Here is a 23,460-nt window from a genome sequence, read left to right as displayed (position 1 = left end):
CATTTTGCTATAGCATTTTCTTCCCATCTTTTCACAAATGTATTATCTCTCGCACAATTCTCAAAATGTGAGTAATGAACAATTCTGGCCATTCTCATATAAAGAGAATGGCCTGAATCAAGTACTAAAATCAATGATGAAAATAAACCAAAAAAAGAGCCTCTGCAGAAAGATACTATGTCAAGTAGCACTAACTTCAAGCTACTGAGTAGCCTTTACAATATAATTCTCATTTATTTGCTGCTCTCTTCAAATTGTCTGCATTTGTGTATTTTTGTATATTCATATAATTAAATCCTTGGCTCTAGCATCATTCACAATTCTCTTTAACAGGTTGGAATGATAGCTAGAATTTTTTTTTTTTAAGTTAGGCAGCAAGTCATAAGTGAAAAGTGGAAGGGTAATTGCTTTTCAAGACAACTTCAATTAAGCATCTGAATTATTAAATAGAAAACCCTGAAGATATGATGAGTGATCAAATATTTGATATACCATACTTTATTTTAACCTGTTTACATGATAAGTCCAAGTCCCCAATTATTTCCTTGATAACAGAAACACAAGTAGTTATCTGAAACATGATGCTTCAGAAAAACAAACTGAGTGACAAAAATCTCAAGGTCTGGACTACATCGTATGAAACAGAAAAAAAAAAAATCAGTTAACTTTCATGAAAAACCCAATGGTCTAATGACCTGGTCAAGAGCCATATTTGAAGCAGAAGTTTCAAATAAACATAGGGTATCTTGAGTTCTTAGAATGTTCCAACCTACAAGTAGTGTTGATGGCTGGCATAAATAGCACCAATATTACCAGAAAGTAACTTTTCATAACAAAAACGTAATCAGCTATGTGGTTAATTACCCTACTTCCCTGTTACTGCAGGTGAGTCTTTTCACCCAGTTCACTGTTCACTCACCATTAAAAAAGGTAAAATCCCAATATACTGAAGTTCATATCAACATTTTCTTTTTTCAAAAAGAATTATTCTCCAAACCAGCACATTATGAAACATAAGAAATTAAACACAGCAACACGTGTCTATCCATGTGATGACCAATACACAGTTGATATCTAATAAATGGTAGTTATTTCATTAGGAAAACACTAGATCAAATATATGCTCAGAACTTACCCTTTAAAAAAAAAAAAAAACTAAGGAAAAATAATATTTCAAAGTTGGAAAAGCCCACAGAGCTTATTCAGTCCAAACATACCTCTTCTGCCTCCCAGCCCAGGGCCTTTCCTACTGCATTGCTAAATACTGCTCTACAAGTTTCTGGAATACATCTGACTCCTATTTTTAAAGCTAAAAGGCTAGTTAGTTGTATTTCATGGATTAAGTAGTTAAAAAAAAAAAAAAGTGATAGACCTGGCCAAGGCTCTCAAATTTGTGACTAGCTTTTTTAAAAAGCATCCAAAGTAGGTGAAAAAAAGACTAAGGAAGAAGAGACAGAAAAGGAGAAAAATTCATTTTTGCCTATAACATAGGCTAAAACCCATTCTAGAAAATGTGATTCTCAGCCAACACAGTGCTTCCTGCTAAATTCAAGTGGTGGTTCTGTTTACACAAAGTCAATTATTAGAGATACAGAAGATATCAGTTTCAGAACACAGAGTAATAATTTACCACCTAGGGGAGTGGAAGCTAAAGTCGGGATTCTAAAACTCTTACTGACTTGCAATATCTGCCTTTATATTGTTGCCAAAAACTTCCAATGTCCAGACTACACTGATGGACGGTATGAGTACTATCCACAATGAAAATACAGGTCCCATCTCATGGGATGTGTAACTAATGCAACATAGGAGGAACAATGGACACATATACAAGGAGAGGCCATTGCGGGACTGATGGAGCATGGAACACGTGCTATTGCTCAGTGTTTATATGATGAGAAAGTAGCTTCCCACTGCTCCTTACTATTTCTGTGCATAGGTAGGAAGTCATACAAGCATCTCTGATAAGACAATTTGGAGCTACATCAACATTTTGAATAAACTACCCCACTAAAAGCAACCAAATCCCAACAGTCTAAACTCTATTTTTCACTTAATCATTACAAAACAGTTGCTTGTAATACAGGAACAGGGAAAGAAATTAAACAAAGGAAAAAATTTTATAAGATAAAGTATTTCTTCAATACAAAGAAACCTTCCATTACACAGCAACTCATATTTATGAAGTATTTGGGGTAAAAGGTATGGATAACAGGAAGTCTAAAGAACCTTGCTTTTGGACATCCAAAATGTTACAAATATATATCAAAATAAATAGGTACCTAGAATAATCTGATAATAATCTCCCCCAACACCACCCTGGGAGGGACGGAGAAGAAGGACATAAAACCTACCTGCAATGATTAAAGGCATCATGTAGACTAAATTTATATCCAGATACATTAAGATACATTAACTCTCCCTACTCTGTAGACCACTGCTATTATTAATATTTTAGGAAATTGTTAATGTATATTTTGCTTTTTAAAATCAGTACATACACACAGGATTTGGCCTGGTATTGATGGGAAAATAACTAATAATTTCTGCTGAAAAGAAACAAAAAAAATCTACTTTTGGTAAAATTAAATATTTTAAAATTTATTTGGCTCAGAGAATATCAATCTTCTGACATGGATAATAACTCTAAATTCAACTATCATCTTTGTAATCACTTATTAACATTATTTTAAATAAATGGACGTCAGAATTAAGTTCAAGATAAACCATAATTTTCTTAAAAAAAAAAAAAATGATGCATTGATTTTATCCAAAAAGTTAATTGTTAACTACTACATACCAACTAAATCATACCCAAGTACTAGCCTTATCTGTTTAGAAATTCAATGATAATAGCCTTCTTCAGGCCTTAATCACTGCAAACTTATCACACTTAAGTTAAAAGGATTACATCATACATTTTTTTTTTTTTAAGATTTTATTTATTTGACAGAGAGAGACACAGCAAGAGAGGGAACACAAGTAGGGAGAGTGGGAGAGAGAGAGAGAAGCAGGCTTCCCGCCGAGCAGGGAGCCCGATGCGGGGCTCGATCCCAGGACCCTGGGATCATGACCTGAGCCGAAGGCAGACGCTTAACGACTGAGCCACCCAGGCGCCCCGATACAACATTATTTCTTAAAACAATGTTCTGGATCCTTTATGGAGTTACAATCCTACCATGGTGGGGAGGCAAAATATCAGGAGATACCTACCACTCAGTAACAATTTTTCCTAATGATTTAATTGCAAAGGAAACCTTAAATTAATCCACACAATAAATTTGATTTTGCCTGAAAGTAGCTGTAGACCTTTTCCCTCTTAAACAGCATCTACCATGGTTACCACCACTTAATTAAATCCTAGATCATGCCTACAAAAGCCGTTATTGCTGAACATTTGTCTAATATAAGTGAATATTCAACATTTTAAAAGTAAACATTTACCACCATTTATTACTAGCTATCTTTTCGCACCAGCACACTTGTGACTCATTGTGTCTACATGCAAGATCACTTCACATTTCTAGGCTTCCGATTCAAAGTAAAAAGAGAGGATAAACAAAGATGAAGAATCTCAAATGATCTTTCCAGCTCTACAAGACACAAGCACGTTGAAGGCAGGGACCTCCTCTTTCTCTTACTTCTCCCCCAGTCCATTCCCTGTATCCTGCACATATAAAGTCTGTTGGTTAAGCACATTACCAAGCCCACAAATTATATTCTTAAACAAAACCCCAAAACCACACAGGAAAACAAAACAAAATAGATCAATTTGGCAAAATTAAAAACTTGTGTATGACAGAGATACCATACGTTAGGCTACAAGAAAAAGAAACGAAAATGAGACAATATATTTTCAATGCAAATAACAAAGGATTAACATCCTACAGATAAGAAAAAGACACAAAGATCCCAATAGTTTCTTTTTAAAAAAAGACAAAGGATATTTTTAAAAGTCAATAAAGAGGAAATCCAAATGATCAGTAAACATAGAGAAAATGCTTAACCCCACTAGAAACCAGGGAAATGCAAATGAAAAGATACCCTATTTCAACTAAATATAAAAATAAGAAATCTGAAAATATCCAACGTTAGCAAAGCTGTACAGAAGATGTACTCATTCCCTGACAGAGTATAAACTGTCACGACTACTTTGTAGAGCAATCTGACAATGTCTAATACAAATGAAAACGTACACACAACTCAAATTCCAGGCCTATATCCAAAATCTTGTTCATTTGCACAAGGTAACACGTTCAAAGATGGTCACTGCACAGAACAGAAAATGACCTCTATATTCTTCAACAGGGGAACAGAAAATTAAGCAGTTAGAACCTCTTCCTACCATGAAATACTAAAGAGAAGAAATTAAAGGAAATGAATTGGCTCTCTACAGATGAAGGGTGTGTGAAAAGGTTCAAACACAGAGTGGGGGGAAATAGCAAGATATAAAATTATTCACTCATGAAAATGTTCTGGAATTAAACAGTGGCAACTGTCACACAACTTTTTGAATATACTAAAAGCCACTGAATGTTACACTTTAAAGGGGTAAATTTTATAGTATGCAAATTATATCTCAATTTTAAAAAAGGATTCATCCAGTATGATACTCTTCATGGAGATTTTATAACATAATATACTATTACTTGCAGCAGTATAAATGTGTGAAAGTACATAAACAGAATGGAAGAAAGTCTGAAGAGTTGAAAGAAAGGATTGGGAAGCATCTAAAAACTTTAGCTGTATCTATAATACCTAATTCTCTAAAATCAAAACAAAGAATCAAATATGATAAAATGTAAACATTTATTCAACCTTGGTAGTGGGGATGTGAATGTTTGTTATATCATTCTTTCCTTTGTATTTTCCTGGGTTTTTTTGCGTGTTTTTTTCTGAGAAATACAACAACGGCACAAAACAGGCATATCATAAACAACAAATAGTAAATATACACATACCTAAAGATATGCAGCACTGTGATATAAATGCAAATAAAAATGAAGTTTTGCTTCATCCAGCAAATTGACAAAGATTTACAAAAACAACAACAACAAAAAAAAAACTGTTAATTCCCAGTATTGGCAACCATGTGGGGAAAAGGGAATTCTCCCAACCCCTGGGGAAGTATAAACTGGTACAACCTTTTTGGAGGAAAGTTTGGTAATGCATTTATCAAAATTTAAAATCTATACACCTTGTCTCAACTATCTCCCTTCTGGGAAATTTAACACAAGGAAATTACAAGAAAAACCATAAAAATCAATGTCTCAGATGTTCATCATAGCATTATTCATAACAAATTAAAACTAAGAACAATCTAAATGTCCATGTGAAGTTGTAATAAATGTATATTCGATGTAATACCATAAAATCCAGCTCTGAAAAGATGGTATTTCCCCATATACCAGGAGGGTAGGAATGTTCACTTATGCTGTAACCCCAGCTCCTAAAAGTGTTCTAGCCACACAGGAACTCCAAAAATTACCTGTTGAATGAATTCAGGTTAACTTATAGTTAACATGTGTGTGTTTGTATATATAGATATAGATATCTACTAAAATAGTTCTTATGGTTCTCTTATAAAGAATTTTCAGGATAACTTTTCTTTATATTTCTATGGTTTGATTTTTCATAATGAACACACCTGCAAGTTAAGAAAATAACACTATTTTCAATTGCATGTAAAAAATATATGGGTTCCTCATAAAAGCCAGACTGTACACTGTATAAGTTCTATATCTGTAAGTTTAAGAAAACTAATGAATTACCTATAATATCAATGGACTCTTTCCAGACAAATTATAGTCTCAAAAATGAATACAGCACAACAGGAATAAGGAGACCCACAAAATACAAGAGAATAAAAGATTAAAGCATGAAAATGTATGTTACAAGGAAGAGGATGAACTAGAGACTCTGGCCACACACACAAAGCAAAATGTTTCAAAAGAATATTAATATGTATCACTGAAACAAGAGAATTTCTCTTTCTACAAGGCAGGTTCTTGTTTGAGGAGTAAAACATAAAATCAAGCAAGTTTAAAAGCCAAGGGAAAAAATTATAGAATTCAGTATTACTTCCATGGGGACAGTGAGAAACCCTGAGATCAGAGATCAAAATTATTCTAAAATCTGTCCAATAAATATTAGAGTCTAAAGTTCAGTAATACACCAAGTCTTTGCTTAATTATGTAAGTGGGACAATTGTGTTTCACATTTCCTCCCAAGTATCTAAGCTTTCCAAGTTATCTTTTGCAGACGTAAGTCACTAAGAGAGTTAAAAAAAAAAAAAAGAAAAAGAAAAAAAAGAAAAAAAAATTTTCTGCATCTTAGAACTGTAAAAGCTATGTTAAGTAGAAGGGGTCATCTGTAATAGTTAACCAGAAAAACAACTTAAGGGCTAAGAATTGGCCTGTAGAAGACCACTGGAAGGAAACTTGAAAGAACCAAGAGAAAGAACAAAGAATCTTTAAGGTAAAATTATGAAACCAGTTGATACCCCTGCCCTGTCTACCTCATAGAGGTAGTTCTACAGAGAGTCACCTTGGGCGCCTGGGTGGCTCAGTCGTTAAGCGTCTGCCTTCGGCTCAGGTCATGATCCCAGGGTCCTGGGATCGAGTCCCACCCACATCAGGCTCCCTGCTCGGCAGGAAGCCTGCTTCTCCCTCTCCCACTCCCCCTGCTTGTGTTCCTGCTCTCACTATCTCTCTCTCTGTCAAATAAATAAATAAAATCTTAAAAAAATATATATATACAGAGTCACCTAAAATAACAAATGTAAAAGGCTTCTGCTTATACAAATAATATGCCATAAACTGGACACTGATATTAACTATAAAATATATCCACTAAAACCCAAGTTTGGATTTTCCTTTTCTGAAAAAAAATTGTTAATTGTTGTAATGGAATTTAACCATGCAAATACCTTGGAAGACTTCTTTCCTCTTTCCATTAAATGTTTTTATTAGCAATGATAATAACGGCTTTAAAAAAAATCAGCTTCCACATATTAATAGGGCAGTTGATCTGTGCCAGGTTCTGTGAATATTTTATATCAGACGTTCTCTGAGTGTATTCGGGGACCCCAAGATCCCCAAAACCTTTCCCAGGGATTGCCTATTTTTATAACAACTCTAAGACATTATTTGCCTCCTTCACTCATTCTCTCATGAGAGTACTGTGTTTTCCAGAGGCTACATGATGTGTGATAACCCAACAGACTGAATGCAGAAGCACATAAGCTGATCCAGTTATTTCAAAATATCAAAAAGATTTGTACACAAAAAAGTAAATTACCACATCTCTCCTTTTTCTTGAAAATACTCATTTTTCATTAAGATACTATTCACATGCTACCTTTAATGCGTTGATTATTGTTATCTTTAAGCAAATTAATAAATAACTTTTTAAATGTTTCAGGCCTAATTTCTAATATCGTAAATATTGATAGATATAACTTCTATAAAAAAAGCTCTTTGGAGTCAATTTTTCTTTTTCTTTCTTTTTTTTTTTTTAATTTATTTGACAGAGAGCAAGCACAAGCAGGGGGCGCAGTTTTTAACAGTGTAAAGCAGTCTTCAGAACAATAAATTTGAGAACAGCTGATTCATATTTAATCCTCAATTTATGAGGTAATGGTCCTATTCTTCCATCATTTCAGGAACACAGGTGAGAACACAAGTGAGAAAACAGACACAGAAAGGACTTGCTCAAGATCACACAAGCAGAAGGGCACCTGGGTGGCTCAGTTGGTTAAGCATCTGCCTTCAGCTCAGGTCATGATCTCAGGGTTCTGGGATTGAGTCCCCCATCAGGCTCCCTGCTTGGCGGAGAGCCTGCTTCTCCCTCCCCTTGCTCCTGCTCTCTTTCACACTCTTTCTCTCAAATAATAAAATCTTAAGAAAAAGATCACAGAAGGAGTCTCTCAAGCCAGCTTTTGAATATAAGTCTGTAATTCCTAACCCTAACTCCTCACCACTGAGCAACAATATCTACCCAAGACAGTTCTATATTGGGTCTTTAGTCTTTGTCTTTTAGTCTTAAGAAGTAATAAGTGCTCACTGGAATGTTTTAAATATATAGAATTAACTCTAAAAAAAAAAATCAGACACTACAAAACAACCTCCTATCACTGCCAACACCATGAGCACCCACTAGAGAAAACTACTGGTAGGAGCTGGGTTCCCACTCATCCAAAATTCATTTACTTATACACATACACACATACATTTTTTTATCTGTATAGGCATATTTTTTTCAATGGGATCACACTGATTTAGCGACTTGCCTTATTTCACTTAGTATCTCCTGCAGATCATCCTGCATCTACGAATAGATTTACCCCCTTTTTTTTTTTTTTGAAGATTTTATTTATTTATTTGACAGAGACACAGCGAGAGAGGGAACACAAGCAGGGGGAGTGGGAGAGGGAGAAGCAGACTTCCTGAGGAGCAGGGAGCCTGATGTGGGGCTCGATGTGGGGCTCGATCCCAGGACGCTGGGATCATGACCTGAGCCGAAGGCAGACGCTTAACGACTGAGCCACCCAGGCGCCCCTAGATTTACCCCCTTTTAATAGATCATTATCATTTAACTGTACCCAGCTGGGGTCCCCTATATGGCTTGCTTCCAAATTTCTGCTGTTTAAAAAAGTCACAAGAAATATGCTGTAACTTTGTGTAGTTGTAAAGCTTTATCTGTTGGAAAATCCCTGGAAGTAAAATTGCTGGGTCAAAGGGTGTAAACATTTAAAATCTTAATAGATGTTGCCAAATGCCCTCCAAAATGTCCGTGCCCGATTTACATTCCCACTAACAGCATATGAGATTTCCTTCAATAATTCAGCTTTTAAGTGCCTTGGAAAATTATGCCGTATGTTGCTTCAAAATGCCAAGTAGTAGAACTGCTGTCAGTGGTCATCTTAATTCCATACAGAATTCTACACAAATCTTCTAACACTCACTGAATGTATCAGAATAGTTACCCATCTTTATTTTTTCCTGAAACCTTTTAAATACCTCAGAAGGGAAAACACACCACGTGCACGCAGTATCTTCAACCACTTTGGTCTCCAATTTTAGGTACCCTGATAAAAAGTTACCCAAATTATTCCAGAAGACTCCTTAACACAAATCAGAACTACGCAGTAACGCTGAGCTCAACCATTTAAATCAAAGGAAAGTTCTAAGTGTGGATTTATTATGCTTTATCTGCCCACTCAAAGGACTAGGGCTACAAATAAGAAGCTATCAAATCATACCAGTGGCCAAATTAGCTTACATAAAATAATAAGCAACAGATTTCATATTATAAATGTCAGTGGAACAGACTGCAATAGTTAAGAATGGCTGCAATTGGAAAGAAAGTTCACTCAAATTCACATCATACTGAAAATGAAAACATTAATATTTTAAATGAAATGTTTTGAATGTGACCATTTCAGTCATATCAGACTATTATAATCTTTGGTACTAGCAAATAAGATATGGTCTTTTTTTGCAGTAGATAGTTTTAAAATGCATTATACTCTGACCTGCCTATTCTGTACCAGCTAATGGATATTCCAGGCTTCACTATCTCATCAAAATCTCTCTTCTAGGACTCTGTGCTAGTAATTTTAAGTTGAAAATCTCCAACCCATCTTCGGGACAGAGTAAGCCCTCATTAATTCAAGTCCAATTAGCTCAATTCTGAAATGGTACATGTAATTCTCATTAGGCAACAAGTTGAAAATACTGGAATTTCTTCCTCTACAAGTTCTCATGATATTACTGTGAAATAAAGGAAATCCACCTGAAAATTAATTTGCTTTTCCAAACCAAAGATTTACAAAACTAAGGACTCATCCATCTTAGTGGCTGAGCAGTTCATCCTCAGTGCGAAGGTCCACTTCTGTTTATCAGCTACTGTATATAGTGAAAGTGATTTAACCTGTCATTATCAATAGCCACTTACAGCTTGGCGTATGTGCATTTCTTTTAAGTATCTTGTAACTCAGGTTTTTCACAAAGCCATTCTTGCAGTTTTTCCCATTTTCCAATTTCTCACTTACAGATCTATAAAATGGCAAATACAGCACCTTAAAAGGTACAGAAGTAGACTCTGCAATGCCTGGCATCCTTATTCTGTATTTATTCTTATCATTTTGAAAGATGTTATAAGCCCAAAAATAAGTCCCAGGATTAAGTGGCATGTTTGGTGTTACTTGAATTTACAACTAACTATTCCCAATGAACAGAGAAACCTTCTCTTGCAATCTGAATCATGTGTAATTACAGTATGACAAGGTCTCTCCTGGGCTATGTAAACTGGCATTTTTCCCAGGACTTGTCACATCGTGGGAAGCACACATACAAATAAAAATCCAAAAATAAACATTTTAAAACAATGGCTTATAGACTACATAAAGAAACTCCACAGTTGAAAATAAAAAATTGAAGAGCCCAACCAGCAAGCAGGCATCTCTCAGTAGAGACGCCTAAGACATCAGTTGTTATCAAGCAGCTTACCACGCCTAGCAACAACTCCCAGGTGTGGGCTTTGCCGGGCAGCACCCTCATGTTCCCTCGGGCTGGACAGAAAATCATTAAGTAGGGGAAATGCAGGGGAACATCTCCACAGACACACTGAAGCACAGAAACAGTGGTGAAATCTGGGGAGGTTGGTCACCTTTAATTTCATAATGCCAATTGCTTGATTGTTAAGGCGCCTAAACAAAGTTATCTTAAGAGCTACATCTTCTGCCAACTGACTTAGTTTTCCTAATACAATAAATATTGCTTTTTTTGTTCCATGTATTTCATTTCGAAGTGAGTAGCAGCCAAGTAGTCCTAACAGTGGATACCAAGGATCTTAGAAGGTGGTTTCTTTTGTTTAAACTCCTCTGCGGTGAAGAGAGGGAGAGGAAAAAGCATCACACCCACCCTCACACAGTGACAGAAACTTGACAATCCTCATCCTAATTACAGTGGTGAGGACATATGAAGTAAAAGATCTCTGGCTATATTCTGATCTAAAAGGCTAACAAAATCGAAATGTTATTTCCTAGAGGCCATGCATATTCCTACCCCTCTATTAGAGGCTGGATTAATTTATTAACCATCCAGCAAAGCCCATCAAATTCAACTGTTCAAGTTTTCAAGAAGAGCTATACAACAAACCACTAAAGGCAAAACATACAATCTTACAACCCATTACATGAGCTCTGGAAACAAAACTAAGCATCAACACAAACCTCTGCCACCTCGAAGGCACACAGCATTTCTCCTTTCTTTATTCAGCTCCTCAATGCTCAATAATTTCCAGTAGCTCTAAGCAGAATGGATTTATTATGATGTTACTCTAAGAAACTGCAGGAGTTCTAGATGCCAATAAAGATTACGGATCAAATGGAAGATAACTACTAACCATTGTGTCGAGTTAGATAAATAAACCTGCTCACAAACAAAGCACCTTATTGTATTTGTACTGTTACCTCCACTAATCCAACTAAAACAACCAGACAGTAGCTTTCAGGAGGCTGAAGGGAATAGAAATCGGATTTCTCAAACCCTCTCTAAATTTCTTCCAAAATAACACCCCGTTTCTTTTTTTCAAAACTGTCCTGCCCTTTATGGAAAATGTTTGGGAGCAAGAGGGGCTGAGCTGGATTATGCAAACCAGAGTTCCAGGCTAAAAACCAAGGTGGGGAAGGACTGAAGCAGAAGGCAGGACCACATCGTTCCTCTGAAACTTAGCTTCGACCTTTGCAGGGACCCTCTTCCCCGCAGATCCCATGGGGCAGAGACTTCGGAACGCTGCTCAAAAATCGAAGGAGCAATCAAGTGCCATCGGGGGCTAGGAACGAGTAAGCCGCTTCCCCCCCCCCCCCCCGCCCCGACTAAGCAGAAAATGCTGATGGTGCCGGGTAGGGGTGGCTAACCCACAGAAAGGAAAATCTGTGACAACCGGCACCCAGTGGAAGGCAGAGAAGACCCTAAAGAGAGGCGACTTCTCAAGACGAAACAATAACTACATCCCATGCATTCCTTGCTAAAACACAGGTAAATCTCAATTTCTCTAGGAAAAAAAAAAAAGGCGCAAGCTGTTTATTCCCTCCAGCCCCACCCCCCACCCCCCACCCCCGACACCTCCCAATCCAACAACTAATTGCACCTTCCCCACAGAACCCGCGGCTAACCCCAGAGGACCGGTGAGGGCTGGCTTGGGATGAATAAACACTCGACACCTGACGGTCCTTTCTCGGCGGTGACTTTCCCGAAGCCGAAGTGGCGCGCGCGCGGGCGGGAGCCCGGACCTGGCCAGCGCGGCGCCGCGCACCCTGGTCCCGAGGCGACGCCGGCGAGCGCGACGCGGGGGGCGGGGAGAGGGGCAGGGGGACCGCCCGGGACACGCGATTGTTTCCTCCGCGAGCAAAGACATTTTTTATCAAGCTCCTTTTGTATTCGAGCCCTACCTCTTTTTGGCCTAGGAAAGCTTTCGTGCAAGTGGAAGACGACTTTCTCCACAAAGTGCTGTATGTTACTATGCTCCGGGCCGCGCACGAACACCATCCAGTCGTGGGTGAAGCCCTCCACGGTGGGTTTTTTCCTCACCTGGGCGCGGTGCCCCAGCTCCAGCTTCACCTGCACGGCACACTGCGGGCAGGGGGAGGAGAGACAGCCGTGAACAACAGGAAGGCGACCGTTCGACACTGAACATTGCGCCTGACATTTTTTTTCCTCCTTCTTGAAACGCACATAAAAGGAAACGGCGGTGCCCTCTGCATCCACGTTTCACGCGCGTGGGCGCGCACACCCCACACCCCCAAACACACCCCACCCGGCCCGCCCGGCTCCCGGCGCCCCGCATCCACACCGGCGGGGATTGTAACGGAATGTTGCCCCAGTCGGGAAGGGGGTCCGCGGGTCGGGGGGTGGGGGGGAAGTGGGAGAGCACACTCAGCCACTACAAGCCCGACAACAAATGCATCGGAAACAAATTAGAAGACAATTAGGAGGCGATGCCGGGGCGGTTTCCCGGCGTGGGAAGGGAGGTAGCCGGGACCCCGAGGGGGGATTCTGGTGAGCCCCCTCCCTGAAAGTACCGCGGCGACAGGCACACGCCGAGGAAGTCTTTGTGTACGTGTGTGTGTGCGTGCGTGTGGAGCGCTGTGCCAGGCGGAATGAAACTACAGGCAGCCTCTGCTGATGGGCACAAACTCCCGTGCTCTTAGCACTGGGTTCGTGCACAACAAAAATGAGACGTCGTCACACACACACACGCCCGCAGGAAAACACGCCGAGGCATCCATAACTTAAGGCACCCCGCACCCCCAGCGAAAAGCCCCACGCGATCGGCGAGGCCAGCCTCGCAGAGCCCCCGAAACACACTTCCAAGAGCCAAAGTGGCCCCAAAGTAGCTCCCACCTCCCCCCAAAAATAAAAATCAGAAAGGCAGGGCGGCGGGCGGACAGCCGCCGAGGCTCGACTGCGCTCAGCCCGCCGCGGGGGCAAAGTTGCGTGCGGCCCCGCCGCTGTCAGCCCGCACACTCCGGCTCACACACGCGCGCCGCGGAGAACGCACCATCGTAGCGGCCGCCGAAGCTGCTCGCCGCGTCCCCGGACTGTGCCCGCGGCTCCCGGCGGCGGCGGCGGCTGAAATATGGCTGAGTTATTATTCGCCTCCTTCCACCGTGTGAGTGTGTGTGTGAGTGCGCGCGTGTGAGCGAGTGCGCTTCTTGCGATTGCAAAGAGAGGCGAAGAGAGAGGGAGGCGCAGGGGGGGGGGGTGGAGGGGCGAGTGTGTGAGTGTGTGTGTGTGTGTGTGTGTATGTGCGCGCGCCGGGGGGGGGGTGGAGGGAGGGAGGGGAGCGGAGGCTGAGGGAGAGGCAGCAGCTCCCTGCAAGCCGTACCAACCTTTCTCTAATTGGAACCGCGGAGCGCTGGCGCTGTCTGGGCTGCGGCGGCGGCGGCGGCGGCGCAGGGCGAGGGAGGAAAGGCGGGGAGGGGGGGTCTTTTATTATTATTTTTGCATGTACTTACCGAGCTAGCCATGCCTGGGGGCCCGGAGGTTTGCTGGGGTGTTGTGTGGTACCCCCCTCCCCCGCCCCCCTCAGCTGTAATTCATGAAGAGGCTGCTATGAATGAGAGCGCGCCCAGGAGCGGAGGGTAGATGGCGGACATTCTCTGCCTTTTTCCCCCCGCGTTCGCTTGCTCGCTCGCTCGCTCGCTTATTAAACTCAGCCCCAAAAGCAAAAGCAGCAGCAGCAGCAGCAGCAGCTCCAGGGCCAGAGGATGAGATTCCGGAGCATGCGCCGTGGCGCCTGACACCGGGGCTCCGAGCCTTACGGGGCGGAGGGAGGGCGCGCGGGCGGGGCGGAGCGCGCGGGGAGGCCGAGCGAGCAAGCCAGGGGGAGCTCGAAGGAGCCAATCACCGGCCACCTCCCGAAACCCCGGCGGCCCGCACCGCCACACTGGAACGCCCTGCTTAAAGTAACAGGTTCCTACTGGGGAGGAGGGGGGAGGTGGAGCAGAGGGCGGGGAAGGGGCGCTAGAGTGGGGAGAGCGGCCAGCTGGGGAGCCATCCCGGCCCCTGTGTAAACTCCTCTCGCCCTACAATAAAAAACGGATTAAAACTGCTGGAATGTAGCCACTGCCTAGAGCCCCCAGCAGCCGGAGAAGGGGTGTTAAATCAAGTCTTCGGCGTTAGCACGCTCGGGGGAGGAGGGGGGAGAGGGGGCTTTCTTTTACTTCCCACCCCGTCTTTTTGTGGTTTTGTGCTGAAAAGGAAAGAACTCAACGCCCAAACAAACTTATTTAGGGACAGAACGAGAGCAGTGCCACTCTGCAAACAAACATCAAAAAGCACTCGCTGAGACTGTTATAACCGGCAACAGTCCCCTTGGCCCCCTTTCCCATCTACTCAAAGGCACCCGCCCACCCGCCCCACTCCCCGCCTTTCTGCCACCGCCACCGAAAATTCAAAAATGAAATGAACAAAAGTGCTATTTCCTTCCAAGGGAACTCCTCCCGCTTTGGTAATCCCCGGCTGGGAGACAACACAAAGCGGTGCCCAGGTGAAGGTGGGACACCTGCGAGTACCGGGTGCAGACCCTCAGGGACCCGGCTTGGAGTTGTTTTCTTCGGGAGGCTTCCCCTCCTGACAGCCTGGTGGGTTGCATCAGAACGTGAAGGATTGTCCTCTGAGGACACGCGGGGCAACTGGGAGTCTTAAAATAGCAGATAAAGTTAATACTGGCTGTAATGTGCATAAATTGGATTATAATCTTTAGGCGTATTGGTGACAGCCAGCGTAATCCAACTCTGGGTATTAATCCGGTTAGGCTCCCAGGTGACAACCGGCCGCAAGAGTGTTCCCAGAGTCGCGCTCCTGCAAAGGTTCCCACTCGGGATGTATTGGGTCTCAGGGGCCCAGGGTACAGCAGCGCAGGCACGCGTGGGGCGAGGGGGAGGAGTACTGACTAGCTTCCTTTAGCAATGCGGACAACCTTCACAAAGGAAACGGATAAGATCTAGACGATTGATTTGAAAGTGAAAGATGGGTGTGACTCCAGTTCGTTAAAGAAAGATCCTTGCATCTTCCTAGCCCTCATTCCTTTTTTGCCCGTCTGTGTTTTCTTTCCTCCCCTTTTTCCCTCGCCTCCCAACTTCTTTCTGAATTTTCCTTCGGCTTCATTCTCTTCTCCCTGCCTTCCCTCTTTATTTGCCTCTTCTCCTCTTTCTGGCTCAACTTTCTGGCTTTCTTCTTCTTTTCTTTCTTAAAACCACGAAAGCAAGTTGTCTCAGCTCTTGGATTAAAGAGAGCAATATGGGGAAAGGAGGTTACCTGGGGCATCCGGAGTCCTGGCTGGTTTTCAGTTCTCCCAGCTGCTCACAGAAAGAGAACCCGAATCAGATCAGAGCACTTTGGGCCAACTTTAATTTCCAATCCATCCCTCCAACTCGAGTGGTTTGAACTACTAAAACTGACACTCCGACCTCTCCCCAGTTACAACCTGGAAAACTTCTTTGGCTTGAGGACCCCAATTCCTCCCACCCTTCTGTTGGATTTAGTAGCATAGAGTGAAGGGAACCACTGAGGGGAGAAACATTTTAATCCAAATCCAAGGGCTTAGATTTCTCAACTGACCTACACGTACATAGATGCGTATCATCTTGCATATCTGTACAAGTAGGTGTGTGTGTGTGTGTGTCTATCAGGACTAAGTTTACATAGACATAGACAAGCTGTGTGTTGGGATCCATGTGAAGGGTGGACCTCCTTGCTATGCATTATTCAATTTTTGATAAAATAATTAGAACTCCTTCAAAATAATAAGATAGGGAACTGATGGTTATCTGGATGTGCCATTAGGATAAAGCCATTTCCTATAAGGCAGCAACCATTGGGCAGTGAGTGCTGCTCAACACACAGGTGAAAAACAACAATCTGATTGCAAAGTTTTGAGTTGACTGTAGAGTTGGGCTAACTTCTTCCAATTCTCTCTGTAACCTGTCCCTGCGCTGAGGGACTGATATCTCTTTTTTGAATTATGTGTTTGTTGGATTAAAGTTTATTCGAGGAGTCACCAATAAGCCTTAGCGTCAGAGAGGGTCTTTTCCCATTACCCCTCCTTTCTCAAAGACTCCTTTAAAAACCCAATGTAGGGGTAAATTTCATTCTCTAGGCGCTGAAAACATAGATTTGGTCAGTAGATGGCGCATGGAGCCCTTCCACCAACGTCCTTACGTGACCTCTTTACAACAAAAAGACCAGGAGGAGGAGAAAAAGAAAGAAAACACAACCCTGAATATTCCAGATTCAATTTTTGGGCAAAGGAATTTATGCCAGTCTTTCAATGTATTGTTTATAACCTATTCTAACAAGCTGGCTATTAATTAAAAGCAGAACAGGAATAACAGAAGATTAATTTTGTCCATTATACCTGGAGATCTTTGCACTTCAAGTGAGGTACAAATTGTGAGAAAGCTTTTGAATACTTAACAGTACAATTATAGAAAATATTTTGCAAATAAATTTTAAGGCAAGCTTCTTCAGTACTAAATATTCCAAAAAAAAAATTTTTTTTTAATGGAAATGTTTAGGGATAAAACCTTCCAAAAGCAACTATTTTACTGAAGTTCATACTGTAGTATATAGCACAATATGAAACACTATGGGGTTAGTTTTGAGGAGCAGAAAAGAAAAGCAATTGACATCATCATTTCAGATAAAATGCGTGACGAAGAATAAAAAAGGAGAGTGTCTGGGACAGATCTTAATTCCTGATCAGCACCACCCCCATCAACGTAGCTCTTCAACCATTATTTTGGCTTGAGCGCTTTTATTTACAGTAGTTTTGTTTAGTGTGGAGTTTGAGGCCAGTTTGGATGTTTCTGGCACAACATAAAGAAGTCCTTTAAAGAGTAATTAGGGAGTTAAGGAGCAGTTGTTGCTTCTTAGTAGGATTTTATCTAGTTATTTGTTGTGATAGATTATTCATGCATAAGCTCAAGTAATCAAATCAATAAAAATTAACCATTGTTCATCCTTTTCTGTGTGGATTTGGGGGGAAAGGGAAAAAGATGTATGAAAAAGAAACCAGATAATGGGACAGACACTAACCAGACATCTGACAAATATTAGACTCGGAATAATTAAGGATTTTTTTTTATAATAGTGCACTTTTTTCTGTGTACTTTATTCATGTGTTCATTCAACAAAACCATATTTTGCCCCTTCCATGTGCCAGGCACAGAGTTAGGCTGTAAGAAAGTAAGAATGAGAGGGTTCCTGTTGTAATAGTTTATGACCCAGGGGAGAAGTTTCACCAAATGCTTTTATATATATATATATATAATTTCTTATTACCTAAATTTGGGATAGAGATCTGTGTCACACATAAGCAAGCAGCATACAGATTTGTCATGAACATCCCAAGGACAAGAAAAACAGTAGCACAAGATTAAAAGCCGGGATTCATTGTCTTCAATACTTCAGATCACATAAATCTTTCACCTTTTACTCATTGCCTTCAATTCCACCGGTTAAAGCTCAGATAAGGTGGGAGGGGTGTTGATATCTTTTTTACAACAGCCAAGTCCTAATTTCCTTTTCCTTGATCTGAAGTGTTTTCTATGTTCACCTTATTGCAGCTCTTTTAAGAAACAAATTCACAATGAAAGAAAGCTTACTAAGCCTTTTCAAGATCATGAGCATATTTTCTCAGTTGAGACAGTCTCCCTGTTTCTTATGGAAATTTTTGGTTCAAAATGTTACATTTTTAACATTATATTTAATTCATGATTCTAGGATAGTGTATTGGGAACCCCAGAATAGTACAAATCATTACTGCTTTGAAAAAACAATTGCTTTGATATCCATTTAAGCACCTAGTCTAGGACTATTTCCAGTGATAAGAAATACACAAAGCTTTTTTAACCACCAGAGCCTCTTCATGTGTAAATTATTCCCTGAGAGTAATTTAAGCAATGCACTTATACATTCAGAAGACAAGAGTGCCTGCACAGTAATAATTTATTAATTTAGTGGGCTGTATTCCTAATTCAAAGTATAGCACCCCAAGGCCTGAAAATTAATCAAGGATGTTATGTAAGACCAACAATATGAAACAAGATAAATATTGGAGGTCAGTTGATATAGTATGATTGAAAATGTCTTCCTAATATATACAAGAACCCCAGTGGAATATTTATGGGTAAAATACATCTTAAATTGAAACTACTTGCTGTAAAACAACCTATCTTAAAAATAGGTTATCTTTATGTATTTCTGGCATCTCTTCAAAAGCTACTGCATAACTTCCTAACTTTCTTTAATGATTTGGCCTCCTTGATTTTCAGTGGAAATTCGGTTTTCATATATGATTCCACTTTTCCCATTCACATATTATGAATGGAGAGTTAAAATAATCACTTTGTCCAAAAATCATAAACTCTACTTTGTCTTATTTGATTAAAAATGGGAAAATAACATATCAGGGTTATGAACTAATACATTCAAAACAAATCAAACTTCAATTAAAACTGCAAAAGAGGGGCACCTGGGTGGGTCAGTCGGTTAGTTAGGCCTCTGACTTTGGCTCAGGTCATGATCTCAAGGTCCTGGGATGGAGCCCTGCCCCAGGCTCCAGGGCTCCGTGCTCAGTGGGGAGTCTGTTTGTCCCTCTGCCCCTCCCCCCACTCCTGCTCTCTCTCTCTCTCTCTCTCTCTCTCTCTCTCTCAAATAAATGAATAAAATCTTTTTTTTTTAAAGATTTTATTCATTTATTTGAGAGAGGGAACATGGGAGGGGGGAGGGTCAGAGGGAGAAGCAGACTCCCTGCTGAGCAGGGAGCCTGATGCGGGACTCGATCCCGGGACTCCAGGATCATGACCTGAGCCAAAGGCAGTTGCTTAACCAACTGAGCCATCCAGGCGCCCTAAATGAATAAAATCTTAAAAAAAAAAAAAAAATTACAAAACTGCAAAAGAAATTTAGGAAGAAGAAACTACTCCCTTCCGAGTATTAAACGGTCTGACAGTGGTTTGAAAATAGTACTGAGCCTCTAAGAAGTGAGTGATTTACCACCTTCTGGTAGGATCAAGTATCCCAGTTGGGTTAAACTATTTACAGTCAGCTCTGAATAATCCATGATTATATCATCCACTTTGTAGCTAATCTACAATGACACAATTTATGTGTAGGGGTTTTTTTATGTTAATTTATGTTAGAGTCTGTTTTTTTTTAACTGAACAAAATGCACATGACTGTATCTAATTGCCAGTTTCTTTTTTTTTTTCTTTCTAATTGCCAGTTTCGATTCATACTATTTTTCTCACAGGAGAGCGTGGATACTAGTCCATTCTATCTCTTTTAGACCCCATTTTCTGACTGTTATTAAGCAATTTGTCATCCCAGGGATAGAATGCTTTGCAAACAACTATTGATCTAGGAAGGAATACAAATTGATAGGAAAGAAGGAATATTCATTTAGCAGTGTGCTGAATCAAAATAACTCCTAGAGGCTATTGCTAATTATAGTTCTATTATGTATCCTCTGTGAAACCAGATGAGGAAGTTAGTGAAGGATTATCTTCTCAAGTGTAGTGGTAGCAATTGGGAAATTTCAAGATGTAACAGGAAGTTAAAAATCACTTATGAATAGCAAAAGAAGTTTACTTATTTCTATATAATTAGAAGTTCAATATATATTATTTCAATCGTTTGCCTTATGTTTCATGACTTTGACCTTTTGGTTTTATTATTAATTCAATGTATTCTATTAACTTTTATTGGCTGTCCACTGAAGGTCAGCCCCTGTACTTGGTCCTCTGAAATCAGGACACAGGTACAGGATGCCTCTAACATTCTCATTTATGTCAAGGCCTTTCATAATTGCCTTAGAGTTGATAGGTTGTTACAACAAATAAAGATGTTAATTTTTTTTTTTTAAGATTTATTTATTTAAGAGAGAAAGTACACGAGGGAGGAACAGAGGGAGTCTTTTTTTTTTTTTTTTTTACATTTTAGTTATCCATTTGAGAGAGATAGAGCAAGAGAGAGAGCATGAGCAGGGGAGACGGAGAAGCAGGCTCCCTACTGAGCAAGGAGCCCAATGCATGACTAGATTCCAGGATCCTGGGATTATGACCTGAGCCAAAGGCAGATGCCAAACCGACTGAGCCACCCAAGCGTCCCAGGGAGAAGTCTTTTTTTTTTTTTTTTAGAGATTTTTTATTTATTTATTTGAGAGAGAGAGAATGAGAGAGAGCGAGTACATGAGAGGGGGGAGGGTCAGAGGGAGAAGCAGGCTCCCTGCCGAGCAGGGAGTCCGATGCGGGACTCGATCCCGGGACTCCAGGATCATGACCTGAGCTGAAGGCAGTCGCTTAACCAACTGAGCCACCCAGGCGCCCCCCAGGGAGAAGTCTTAAGCAGACTCCACACTGAGCCCAGATGCGTACTCAGGGTTCCATCTCTCCACCCAGAGATCACAACCTGAGCCGAAACCAAGAATCAGTCGCCTGAACAACTGTGCCATCCATGCACCCCACAAATAAAGATGTTATTGAGCACATAACAATAAACTCTTGTTATTTACTTGTATCTCTATTTAAGAAAAAAAGATTTAAAAGGAAAAAGATTTAGTCATAACATTGGCAGTAATTTTTACTTAAAAAAAACATGATTGAGGGGCACCTGGATGGCTCAGTCGGTTAAGCATCCGACTCTTGATTTTGGCTCAGGTCATGATCTCAGGGTCATGGGACGAGCCCTATGTTGGGAGAATCTTAAGATTCTCTCTCTCCGTTCCCCTCTGCCCCTCCCCCTTAAATAAATAAATAAATCTTTGAGGAAAAAAACATGATTGAAAGTATTTACTAAGGTCACAAACAAGTACTAAGAGTACTTCCAAATCAAAATTTCATTTTCAAGGGCTCCAATTGGTCAAATTTGGGACAATTTGAGTCTCAAAAAAGAATCTGAGTTCATAATGATAATAAAAAAAAAATAAGCAGGAAAAAACGAAAGCTTCTCTATACAGAAAAATACTAGCTAATTAATATATGTAAGAGGAATGTTAGAATTAGAAAAATCATCATTTTGCAGGCACCAAAGCTGTAATAGATTTAGTCAAGGTTCATCAATATATGCTGAAAGTTTGGAGTGAAAGTTTTTGGAAAATACATTATTCACAATGATATAATGTCCACAGATCACATATTATTCACAAAGGCAGAAAAGGATCTTTACAGTGAAGAAATCTGGGGGACACCACTTAATGAAGTGACCAAACTTGACATCACCAATAATGAGAAGAGCTGACATCATGTGCCTTTTTGATGTGGTATGATAAAAAGCATGTAATATCTAACATCATGGATGTATTATTTCTGCCAAAAGTGTTTGAATCTGTGAGGAAGAAATCAGACACATCAAGATTGTGTGGGACGTTTTACAAGATAACTGGCCTGGGTTGTTTTGTGGGGTTTTTTTGGTTTTTGGTGGTGGTGGTGGTGGTGGTTTAGTAATCTCTATGACCCATGTGGGGCTTGAACTCAGGACCCTGAGATCGAGTTGCATGCTCTAATGTCTGAGCCAGCCAGCCACCCCAAATAATTCACTCATTAATTTACATGAGCATACGAATTTTTTTTTTAAAGATTTTATTTATTTGAGACAGAGAGAATGAGAGACAGAGAGCATGAGAGGGAGGAGGGTCAGAGGGAGAAGCAGACTCCCTGCCAAGCAGGGAGCCCGATGCGGGACTCGATCCCGGGACTCCAGGATCATGACCTGAGCCGAAGGCAGTCGCTTAACCAACTGAGCCACCCAGGCGCCCCGAATTTTTTTTTTTTAAAGTAAGCCCTAGGCCCAACGTGGGGCTTAAACTCTTGACCCTCAGCTCAAGAGTCACATGTTCTATCAACTGAACCAGGGCAGGCACCCCATTGGCCTGGATTCCTGAAAAAAATCCATATCTTAAGAGACCCCTCACCACCACCAAAAAGTGAGGAAATGTTCTAGATTAAAGACAACTAAAGAAACATGACAACTAAATACAATTCTTGATAGTTAACTGGATTCTATTTTTAAGTAATCTCTACACCCAACATGGGGCTCAAATTTACAACCCCTAGATCAAGAGTTGTGTGCTCTACCGACCAAGCCAGCCAGGCACCCCTGAATTCTAGATCCAAAAACAAATATAAACGAAAAACAGCCTAAGGATATTCCTGCAACAATTGGGGAAATTTATTGATGGTACTATAGTATCAAAGTTAAATTCAGTAGATGTGCTAATGGTACTGTGGTTATATAGCAGACTATCCTAATTCTTAGAAAATACATGCTGAAATGTTCAGGAAAGTGTCATGATGTCTATAACTTATTCTTAAGTAGATTGGTTGAAATAATTAATACATAAAATTATATAGATATATAAATCGAGGTAGAGAAAAACAGAGAAAGCAAATGAATTGAGGTGATCATCATACTGCCTTTTCTGTAGTTTGTTTGTTTGATTTTCAAAATATAAATTTTAGGGGGAAAAGTGATCCTCAAGATTCAGAACTAAATTCTGAAGTCATAGTTCATATGTTTCTTCAATAGTATTTCTTTTTGTTTCCAAAAAAAAAAATGCTTTAACAAGGATAAAAGTAAGGAAAATGGGAAGAGAAAATGTTATAATTTAAAGGATTTTATTTGAAAGAAAAGATAGAGGGTTAGAATCTTTGGCCACTTGAGGCTTTATATTTTCTCTTTTCTGCTCACCACCAAATTTGCTTCTGAATTATAATAGTTTGATAGCTTTGGTTGACTGACATGTTTGAGGTCAGCATCTTTGGTGATCGTAGCTTTTCTCTGGCAATGAAGGACTCCAAAAGGGAGCAAGACACAGGACATGGGTTTGGCATAGTCTGCTGAATTAGTGACAATATTTTCATGTGAATGTTCTTTCAGAAGTAGATGATGT

The 23,460-nt window shown here is 40.5% G+C and overlaps 1 protein-coding gene across 2 annotated transcripts in view; it reads right to left on the bottom strand.

Annotated features, from left to right (window-relative positions):
• The window catches only part of MLLT3 (MLLT3 super elongation complex subunit), a 285,130-nt gene extending 270,840 nt beyond the window's left edge, over window positions 1–14,290 (bottom strand). Inside the window, exons 1-2 of one of the 2 annotated variants that reach the window (XM_034987920.1) lie at window positions 14,024–14,290; window positions 12,458–12,638 (exon numbers count right to left, since the gene is read on the bottom strand). In XM_034987920.1, the coding sequence (XP_034843811.1) occupies window positions 12,458–12,638; window positions 14,024–14,035 (193 nt within the window). In that variant the 5' untranslated portion in view covers window positions 14,036–14,290. Of the gene's footprint in view, window positions 1–12,457; window positions 12,639–13,566; window positions 13,585–14,023 lie in introns of those variants that run through there. The other variant, XM_034987921.1, reaches the window with a different exon arrangement.
• Window positions 14,291–23,460: the final 9,170 nt, after the last annotated feature.

Source organism: Mirounga leonina, unplaced genomic scaffold (assembly GCF_011800145.1).
Source record: "Mirounga leonina isolate KUSES-001 unplaced genomic scaffold, KU_Mleo_1.0 Mir_447, whole genome shotgun sequence".
Taxonomy (NCBI): domain Eukaryota; kingdom Metazoa; phylum Chordata; class Mammalia; order Carnivora; family Phocidae; genus Mirounga; species Mirounga leonina.
The sequence above is the reverse complement of the archived record's forward strand: the minus strand, read 5'-3'. Positions and strand labels throughout refer to the sequence as shown.